This window comes from Mus pahari, chromosome 3 (assembly GCF_900095145.1).
Source record: "Mus pahari chromosome 3, PAHARI_EIJ_v1.1, whole genome shotgun sequence".
In the NCBI taxonomy this organism is placed as follows: Eukaryota; Metazoa; Chordata; class Mammalia; order Rodentia; family Muridae; genus Mus; species Mus pahari.
Genome location: NC_034592.1, coordinates 70,047,868 through 70,058,607, shown reverse-complemented (window position 1 = coordinate 70,058,607; position 10,740 = coordinate 70,047,868). Strand labels below are relative to the sequence as shown.

Below are 10,740 nucleotides of genomic sequence, written 5' to 3'. Positions count from 1 at the left end.
CACTACGGCTCCTCCTTGCATCTTCCATATAGGAAGGTCTCCTCTTCACTCACAGTTTTCAGCATGACCCTCTCCTGACCACTCACTTGATCATGATGGTTCTCGAAGGCAGACCTGCCTGGTCACCCAGGGTTTGGACAGCACTAGTTAGGATCTTAAATGATTAATCTCTCTCTTTTTTTTTTTTTCCTCAAGACGGGGTTTCTCTGTGTAGCCCTGGCTGTCCTGGAACTCACTCTGTAGACCAGGCTGGCCTGCCTCTGCCTCCCGAGTGCTGAGATTAAAGGTGTGCGCCACCACGCCTGGCAAACGATTCATCTCTTAAGTGGTGCCCAGAGTCTTCTCCTGCTCCTCAACCACACGATTGACTTTTCTGTCTTTCACAAGGCTCTCCTTGAGCAGATTTTAAAGCTTGCTCTGATGCAGCAAGTGGGGCCAAAGGATAGAATTGGGTACGTATTAGAGTTTAAGGAAAGAAGACACTGTGGGTCAGACAATCCTCCTTTGGTCCCAGCACCTGTTGGCCCTTCAGTGTCTGCTGGTTCTTTGTCCTCTCTACAGTCTTTCCATTCTGATGCTAACATCACTTGAGCTACTACAGGTAGCTCTAGGCTGGAGAGATGGCTCAGCAAGCAAGAGCACAGTTAATGCTCTTCCAGAGGTCCTGAGTTCAATTCCCAGCAACCACATGGTGATTCACAACTATCTATAAAGGGATCTCTATCTATAAATGCCCTCTTCTGGTGTGTCTGAGGACAGTGACAGTGTACTCATACTGCAGATAGCTCTAAGTCCATTACTTCCATCTAAGTCATCTGAACATCCCTGGTGCACACCTTTAATCCGGGTACTCAGGAAGGAGGGAAAACTGAGTTCAAGATTAGCGTGATCTATATATGAAGTCTCAGGCAAGCCAGAGCTAAGTAGTGAGGCTGTGGCAACCCTCTCCCCCTCCCCGAAAGGCTTCATGTGTGGCACAAAACATCCTTTAACCATGTCATTCTACTTTTTCTTAGGTTTTGGGATGAGGATTGGGGTCAGTCGGTAGAGTGCTTGCATAGCATGCAGAGAGTACTGATCCTGAACACAAGGGACCCACTGGCCAGATGACGGTCGAGCATGCCTATGATCTCAGCAATTGGAAGCTGGGGGTAGGGTTAGAAAGTCAAGGTCATAAAGCAAATCAGAAGGCCAGCCTGGAGACGGAAGACTGTCTCACAATAACGGTTTGCCCATGCTTGCCCAGTGTCCTTGAGATGAAGTCCCAATCCTCTAAGGTTTACAGCTCTTCCCGTCTCTCCCACTTTAATCTCTCATGTCTCATCCTCTTTTACTTCTGTTCCAGCCTCAAAAAAAAAAAAAAAGTTTCCTCAAGCGAGCCCAGCTTGTGCCACACCACACAGTTCTGTCTGAAATTCTCTCATCTTGTCCTTTTCCTGCCCATCTTTCCAACATGGTCTCTCTTCTGGGAAGCTACCCCTGATGCCTCAGGTCTAGGGAGCTAGTCTGGACTAGAGCCCATATTATCTTCTGTTGGGATTAATTAGGTCCTTTCTGGCCACTAGATTTAGAGTTGCAAAAAGTCTGCTCATGGCTGGCTTGCTCGCCACGCATCCCTGGAGTTCAGAACAACGCCTGGCAATTAATACATACCTATAAATATTTGCAATGCCCACGAGTTGATCTAGAAATAAGAATGTAACTTGCAACAGATGATTTTTTTTACCATAAATATATGCTCTGTAGGGGCTGGGCCTCTCCAATTTCACATTAGTGCATTCCAGCCATGTTCTTTACATCACTTTTGTGTTGATGCTATACTTTAGATCAACTGCCAGCACCATCTCCGACCATAGATTTTCATTTTAGCCTCAAGGGTATCCATGAATCAAGACATTTTAGGACACACCACCACCAAATAATGGATACAGAAGAAAACACTGAACTGTGGATTAAGTTTACCCTCGATGCTCTTCCTAAATCTGGATAAAAAGCCGTATTGGGGAGAGGCCCAGGGCACTGAAGACACTTAGAGATTCCTTCCCTTTGGACAAGCTCATCAAAACCCACGCCTCTTAGTTCACCTGGATGCTTACCGCTTGTGAAACAGGTGGAGGATCTTTCCACAAACAAAGCAACTGCTGCCTCCTACTGGTTTAAAAGGGGGGGGGGAGAACCCCTTCCTTGCTTGTGTGCATACAGAGGACAGTATAAGGTCCATACCTAAGGAAGGAAAGCCAGGACAGCCACCTCACAGTTGCTTTTCCCCTTTTTATTAAAAATAGACCCAAACACTTTATGTATCATACAAAAGTTTCGTTCGCTGGTGGCAGTCACAGGAAAGACTGGTCCCTCAGCACTGATGATCTGCCTCCAGAGGACCGGGACCTCGGGAGCAGTGGCTGAGCCTTGGGGAATTCCTGTAAAGACTGCTCTCTCTGGCAACAGCCAGCTGGGGGTGGGGGCTGTTCTTGGAGCAGCTTTTCCCACCCCACCCAATGGCAAAGATTAGATACTTGAAAGTGCCTCTTTAGTGCTAAGGTAAACAGTGGAGTGAAATGGAAACCCCTGTGACTGATTCCCAGGGTCTAGGGTTTGGTTTTCCTTCTATTGACCCCATCCCTGGTCCTTTTTTTCTTTTTTTTTTTTTTTTTTTTTAAACCAAGAATGGGGGTGGATAAACTACCCTCAGACTCTGGGGCCCTGATATCTGAGACCGGAATTTCACTCCATCTTTACTCTTCTGTGGTCTAGTCCCACCACCAATGTTTGTCCTGTTTACTCAAGAAAACGCTGATCAATCAACATTTGGTAATTCACAGTCCTGTCTGCCTGAGTTGGCGTGCCCTGCCATCACTTGGTTTCTGGTGCCACAGTTCTCTCCTTCCCCTGTTCTGTATTTCCCTGACTGCTACCCACTCCTGAGCCTTAGCCACCCCTGGGGTATCCCAGGCTCCTGTTCCAAAGAACCTGGTACTGCTGTGACAGGGGAGGGAGGAGGAGGTCACTTGGAACCAGGTTTCCCCAGGGGCGGGCAGTACTCATGCTGGTGTGGACTGCTCAGCAGGGCCAGGAGACTGGTGTGAGGAGGGTGGGGCATGCGGAGGAGGGTCACAGGCTGCTGAGCCCCTCAGTCCCAGCCGTTGTCTTTCACCATGTGTGACATCTCAATGATGTACTTCCCTTCTTTGTATTTCTGGCTGGTCTCAAAAGCTTGTTCCTGGGGTTGGGGGAGGGGAGCAAAGTAATGCCCATGGGAAAGAGTGTCTCCCCTCTACCGCCACCTAGGCCAACCCGACGCCAAGCTCCCTCTGTGGACTATGCGAAGGCCTGCTGTGTGGACTGGAGGCCACGGGGACTGTCTAGTCTTCCAGTACTTACATATTTCCAGCCCAGTGTGGTCTTGCAGCTTTCGCAGAAAATGTCAGCTACCGAGTGGAGTCCTGTGAGCAGGAGGCGCTGTTCAGCTGGCCCACAACCCACGTTGACCCTGTCTCAGAAAACAAGGAGCCAGCACACAGTAGGGTTGCTCTGTCAGTCCAGCCCCCAACCAACCCCAAAGGATCTCTACCTGGGGAACATGCCTACAGCGGTCCACCCCTCTAGAATTAGTGCTTGGGCCTTCTTTCGTCCCACGAAACTAAACTGCGTTTCTTAACCCCTTTATAGAGGGGATAGTAGGACCAGGAGTACCAGGCCCCTTTAAAGACTCACACCCATTTTGCAAAGAGGAAAGCTGTTGAAACCTAAGTACACACACACACAAAGAAAGAGGTGGACTCACACGGAGTTAAACAGGTAGGCCCGGCCATGGCTTCCTTGGAAGGACTGTGGAAACAAGACGGACGGTGACTACTGGGTATCCTTTAGCCCCACTGCCTGGAGTAAAAGACTTGGGGAGTGGCAGGCCCTCACTTCAGCGTTACCTTGGAAATAAGCTCATCGTGTTTGGCCAAGTGTGCTCGACAGTGGACGCAACTGTAAGTGCGGTGGCAGCGGGGCAGGTAGCTGCGGAAAGTCTTGGTGGGTAAACATGCAGGGGCCGGGCCAGGGTCACAGCTGGGCATGACGGGCTGGAGGACGATGCCCTGGCGGGCTGGAGGGGCTGGTGCGGTGCAGCCCCCACAGAGACGGTCGCAGGTAAAGCAGCGGAGCAGATTGGCTAGAGCCGTGTTTCAGGACAGTAGAAGTGTGGGGGGGCTGCCCTGCCAGGGCCCCCCCCAGACGCGAACCAGATAGAAATGGGAAGTCACCTGGCAAGAGAAGAAGGTGCATCAGCGGAGGTAGGACTTCACAAGGAGACGCTTTTGATTGGCTAGAGAAGACGGGGCTCAGTTCGTCTGCACTGTCCCCGTCACCACCAGCCCTCAGCCTCTCCTTGCACTTTCTGTCCCCTAGAGTCCCATTCCGTTCTGGCAGCGGTTCCAGGCGTCTTGTGCCATGGCCAGGGATTTGGTACCTTTCTCTCTCCAGAGACAGTAGCAGCCTCTAGCATTTTCCATTGAGAGCAGCCTGCTGGCACAGACACTGCCTTGAGTGCAACTTCACCTGCAGAGGCCCACCTTGTGCTCAGTTCTGTGAGGAACTGCACCCTAACGGGAGGAGATTGAAACCTTTTTAAGAGTCAGGTCTTCCCGGAACTTGGATTTGTTTGTTTAGCTTGTTTTTTTTTTTTTTTTTTTCTGTTTCAAGGCCTCCATTTGCAATACAATTGGCCCATATTTTGGGAAGGAAGGAAAGAGGGACAGGCAGATGGGTACACACAGTCTGTTTCAGCACTCGCCTGGGACTGAGTCCTGCGCCCTGGAACTCTATAGAACTTGATAGCTTCTTCAGTATTGAAGACCTTACCCCTGGCTGTTCCTCAATCCTGCATCTTGGGATGATACAGCTCCCAGACTAGAGGGAGCACTTGCTGTTTTCCTAGCTTCTGGTCCTCTGATCTCATTACTTACTTACCGTTGTCTTGGCTCTAAGTTTAAAGATAGGCACCTAGCCCTAGGAGAAGAATTATCTTTCCTCCAGCCAGTCTGACAGCCAGACCCGTGGAAAGCGGTTAGCAGCACATCAGAAGCCAGGCTTCTGGGCTGTGTGCTGTAGAGTGAGAGCAACCTTAACAGGAGACAACAGGGTAAGGGCACGTCTTATTTTTAAAAGCTGGGCTTTGGGGCACAAGGCCGAAAACACTTCTCCCAGGAGCTAGAGCAAATGCCCATGCCAGGACAGCAGCAGTGAGATAATTGCAGGGATCCGATTAAGAATCCTGAGACGCTGGGATCTGCTCACACTCCAGTCCTGAAGTGGCCGAGGGTACTGCAGGCAGAGGATAAGGAGGGAGGTGTCTTCTGTTAACTCGGATAAGCAGGTGATGTGCCTCTGCCTCTCTAGTGGACGATCCTGCAGCTGTAGGTGGGGTGGCCTGTGTCTCCTTCAGAGATGCCCGCTAAGTGCTCTCGTGATGCTAGACCACCAAGCAGAGGAGGCAGCACGGCTTCAGTTACCCAGATAAACAGGCGATTCTCCTGTCCTCCATGGTGGCCATAAGCACCCGATTCTTCTATTGTCTCCAAGGGCTGTCATGCAGTCTCCACAAATCCCCCTGAGTGAGACCATCTTCAGTTTTTTTGGCCTCTACTGTTGTCTTGAGTCCCAGGAAGACACCTTGGGCTGAGTTCAGGGTGACATTGTATTCTGGCCCTTCTTGCTACAGTTCAGCATCACTTCCTTGATCTTCCTTCAAGTTTGCCTTTAGTTCCCCTCAAGGTGCCACCATGAAACACCTACTTCAAGGGACTAGGAGATGCCAGGTTTGCCCCCTCCTGCTATCTTCTTCCCTAGCCCTGTCCTTCCGTCACTGTCACGCCTCCCTCCCTGTCCCCTCCTGCTTCTCTGTCCAGCAGAGGAGAAGCTGCAAAGGACAAAAAAATTTTAAAAAAAAAATTTTTTTTAAATCATAAAAAGAAGAGTTGGGGTCATTTCTTCTCCCATTTCTGCCATCTCTCCTCATGGGGTGAAGCAAATCGGGGAAATGACTGAGGTCAGAAAACAAAACAAACAAAGGTGAGTGCTGGGAAGAGGACGAGTCCCTGAAGCTCAGATGAGGCTGGAGTGTGGGAGGTGGGGGGAGCAGAAGGGCTTTCGCCTGGGAAGACTGGCAACTGAGAGCCAAAGTGACAAGGCAGAGACAGGTGGAACCAGGTGCGAATCCAGTGCTTCTCAGGGAATAAAAAAAGGGGAGGGGGACTTGGGCTCACAACGGATGTATTCAATTGCTTTGAGGTTTCGCCTCCCCCTGGGCCAGGCATTTTCAGTATGGTATGGTCCGAATAATTAGCAGAGCAGCCAGCTCCCAGGGCTGACTCTGGGGGTCTGCACCACAGTAGCAAAAACAATAAACAATGATGTCTGATGCTGCAGCCAAAGTTGCCGGGAAATAAGTGCGAGAGAATTGTCAGCGCTTGGGGAAGGATGGAGGAGCTGAGAGAGAGAGGAGCGAGCGGAGGCAGCGGGGAGGGGGAAGGGAGGACAAAGGGTGGATGAATAATGCTTTTGCAAAGGAGAGAAAGCAACACACAGCAGGAAGAGGTAATTTGCGAAGGGGAAAAACTGATTTGGAGAAGGGCTGCCCCCTCACCTTGAGGTCTGCTCCAGAGATCTCCGTCTATCTCTCTCAATCTCTCTGTTCACTCTTCTCTCTTCTCTGTTGGTTCCTTCAATTGGGAAGGGGATGGGATTGGGGGAGGGTAGCTGAGGGGTCGAGGTCTGGGGCTGTAGGCTGGACAGCTGCTGGGGGGCAGAGGTTGCCTCTTGCTCTGTACCTCCGTCTGTGGGTAAATGTGGCTGTGTGTTGTGGAACTGCATCATAACACTGTGAGTCATCCAACCCCCCACCCCCCTCACCTCCCACGTCAGAGCAGGGCTGGGAGACACAGGAGGCGGGTTGAGAGGGAAGGAGGGGGCAGGCATCAAGGGACCAGGCTAGAGGAGTGATGTTAGTTAGGGACTGGGGGCAGAGGGATGGCTGGCTTAAGGGTGTCGATGGAGGTGCTAAGGAAAAGGAGAAATAGATTGTTAAGGAGCAAGGCTGTGTGACCAAGGAAACGGAACCCGAGGAAGGGCAGGGATGGAGTGAGGGTGGCAGGGAGGGAGCAAGGATGGTGAAGTGAGAGGTGGATCTAGAGAGAGCCAGGAAGTACACACGCACTCAACATGATACATTTCCACTTCAACTCTGACATCAGCTCTGATGCAGGGTAAAGAAGGATATATTAATTGTCATGGTTGGCAAACCAGGCTCTCAGATGTGTTCGGTACTGAGTATGTGGAAGCTTTAATGAATGTCCGTTTAATGGCCCCAAAGAAGCCATAGGTCAAATATGACATCTTAAACCCAGGAACCCCTTATCAACTCCCTCCAAACGGTTTGTGCTGCCAGTGGAGACATCTATGTGACACGAGGTTCTTAACAGAGCTGTGATCCTCAGGGAAACTTCACTCTGCATCCCAAGACTGCAGTGTCTAATGCAAATTCCAGCATGCTGAAGATATTTGCAAAATAGTTGTTTGCTTTCATCTTCAGACAAGGGCTATGTGTCTGGCTTTGATATCCAGGACACCGGTATTGAGATCTTAACTTTGCCAATTATTCATCAGGAACCCTGGGTAAGTGACTTATCCTTCTGCACCATACAGCTCCTTTTCTGACCAGTGAAGCTAATTCTATTTACCTCAAGAAGCGACTGCATGAGACAGCGTGTAAATTTCCAAAGTGCCTGACATATGATAGGCACTAAGTAAAGAGTAATGAAATTTTAGTTTGTTCCCTCCTTTTGTAGTTAACTTTTAAATAGCTTTCTAAATGGAATTCTAAATGGAAGAATCCCTGTGATGCACGTCATCCAATAAGGCCATACCTCTAATCCTTCCCCAATAGTTCCATCAGCTGGGGACCAGGTATTCAAACATATAAGTCTGTGAAGAGAGTTGTCATTCAAACCACTATATATAGTGTATACTGAGATATTACATTTTTCAGAATTTGGTAAGATTTTTCTTTGGGTCCCAGTTTGTCACATATTTTAGAGAAGCTCACAAGGTCTACTGAATAGAATTGTACATGGTGTTTGGATGGGAGAGTCTCTAGATATATGTTAGATATATTAATGTATAATATAATTTAGTTATGATATTTCTCTTTTTTTCTAGATGGTCTGTCTGTTGGAGAAAGTGGAGTATGGGGCTGGTGAGATGGCTCATCGGATAAGAGTCACCCGACTGCTCTTCCAAAGGTGCAGAGTTCAAATCCCAGAAACCACATGGTGGCTCACAACCATCCTTAACGAGATCTGACTCCCTCTTCTGGAGTGTCTGAAGACAGCTACAGTGTACTTACATATAATAAATAAATAAAATCTTAAAAAAAAAAAAGTGGAGTATGGTAATCACCTACTTTCATTAGGTTGATATTAATACATGTCTTTAATTTCAGTAACATGCTTTTAATAAAATTGGGTGTTTCACAATTTGGTCTCTCTCTCTCTCTCTCTCTCTCTCAATGGAATTTTCTTATAGGTTAGTGTTATTTTTCTTTTTTAAAGATTCGTTTACTTTATGTATACGAGTACACTGTAGCTGTCTTCAGGCACACCAGAAAAGTGTCAGATCCCATTACAGATGGTTGTGAGCCACCAGGTGGTTGCTGGGAAATGAACTCAGCACCTTCGGAAGAACAATCAGTGTTCTTAACTGCTGAGCCATCTCTCCAGTCCCCCAGGGTTAGTGTTATTTCAAAACAGCATTCTCTACATGGGGCAATGAGGTGGGCAGGACTGCAAATTCCAGGCCAGTCTGTGTGTCCTGCTAAGGTAAGGAGTGAATAAAAAGAAATTCTGAACCAATACAGATGGAAACCATATTCTCAAAGTATGACTTTAAGCTCAGAGAGTTTTTGTTGTTGTTGTTGTTTTTGGTTTTTTTGTTTGTTTGTTTGGTTGGTTTTTCAAGACAGGGTTTCTCTGTATAGCCCTGGCTGTCCTGGAACTTACTTTGTAAACCAGGCTGGCCTCAAACTTAGAAATCCGCCTGCCTCTGCCTCCCGAGTGCTGGGATTAAAGGCGTGCGCCACCACACCCGGCTGAGTATTTTCTATTACATTTTTGATATTTCAAGAGACATAATGCCAAATGTTTATCTTATAGAGCGATTACATTTTCCCTTGCTATTTTTTAAGTTTTTGTTTACTTAATTTATATGAGAACACTGTCACTGTCTTCAGACACACCAAAGAGGGCATCCAATTCCATTACAGATGGTTGTGAGCCACCATGTGGTTGCTGGGAATTGAACTCAGGACCTCTGGAAGAGCAGCCTTAACCACTGAGCCATCTCTCCAGCTCCGTTATTTATTTATTTATTTAAAATCAGCTTCCAGGTAAAATTCATCTGACCTAGAACACTTTCCATGGAGTGCAGTACTGTGTCTGTCACTAAATTATGTGGGCCCAGAACATGCACCCATCCACAAGACAAAACTCCATTTTATTTCATAGGCTAATTTTCAGAAAATGAAAACTGAAACAGACTTCTAGAGAGTAGTTTTCCTATCTCTCTTCTCACATGTGAGGGGTGAAGATGAAGGCAGGGAACACAGGTAAAGAAAGATCCTGTTAGTCTTATAAGAAGAAAAGGGAATTCTGAATATTCAATTGGGATCAAGTCTGGAGTGTAGGTACACTCTGAAGACACAGTGTGTGTATTATGAGGGTCTGAAGACACAGCGTGTGTATTATGAGGGTCTGAAGACACAGTGTGTGTATTATGAGGGTTATTACTAGAGGCCTGAAAATGAGAAGAGCTAGCTAAAGAAAGAAGGAATCTGACATGGTGGCTACCATCATTCAAGAAGTTGAGGTGAGAGGATTCCTCTCAGTAAGCAGCCAGCCTTAAGTACACAGGGAGTTGTAGGCCAGTCTGGGCTACAGTGTGAGACTCTGCCTAAAAACAGGCAAACTGGCCATGATGGCACATGTCTGTGATCCCAGCACTGCAGAAGCAGACCTGGGAGGATCCAGAGTTCAAGGTTCTCAAAATACAAAAGCCAGAAAGAAAGATGGGGGGTGTAACAGGTAAAAATGGTAATCCTGGAGTTGTGAAGATGGCTCAGCAGGCAAATGCACTTGCTTTCCAAAAGCCTGACTGAGAACCCGAGATCAATCCCCAGACAGGATCTCTATAAAGGTCAAAGGACAGGGTCAACTCCAAAGCGTTGTCCTCTGGCCTCTGCACTGTGGCACATTGCCAACCCCACATCATCATCATGACACACAGAGTGATGAGTCCAACAAAGGAAAAAGAAAGGAAGGATAAGAGGAAGGTGACTTTGAGGATCCAGGCTTGAGGAAAACAGAGAACGGCCTCTAGGCTGTAGAATTAGAGCTGGAAGCAAAAGGTATGTTCATAAATTTAAATCATCAAAGGAACAAAACTGTCAAAGATTTAGCTGCAGAGAAGGACCAGGACACAGGACAGAATGATGGGGTGTCCTACGGGGGATCAGGGGCAGGGAGACTGCCAGAGTACCTGGTGAGATTGGAAATGAAGAGAGTGCGGGCGACACGCACACTCAAATGGCGTGTATGCTTTTTCTGTATTTAAGAAGCGAAGTGGAGGCCGGGTGTGGTGGCGCATGCCTTTAATCCCAGCACTCAGGAGGCAGAGGCAGGCGGATTTCTGAGTTCGAGG

General features: G+C 48.1%; 1 protein-coding gene across 1 annotated transcript; it reads right to left on the bottom strand.

The window, feature by feature from the left end:
- Positions 1 to 2,614: 2,614 nt before the first annotated feature.
- Ypel4 (yippee like 4) lies at positions 2,615 to 6,870 on the bottom strand. The gene is made up of 5 exons (XM_021193798.2): positions 6,635 to 6,870; positions 3,927 to 4,253; positions 3,785 to 3,828; positions 3,382 to 3,490; positions 2,615 to 3,220 (listed from the first exon to the last, which is right to left on the bottom strand). Exons 2-5 carry the CDS (start codon positions 4,065 to 4,067, stop codon positions 3,131 to 3,133), a joined length of 384 nt encoding a protein of 127 aa, XP_021049457.1. The 5' UTR covers positions 4,068 to 4,253; positions 6,635 to 6,870; the 3' UTR covers positions 2,615 to 3,130.
- Between the last annotated feature and the right edge of the window lie 3,870 nt (positions 6,871 to 10,740).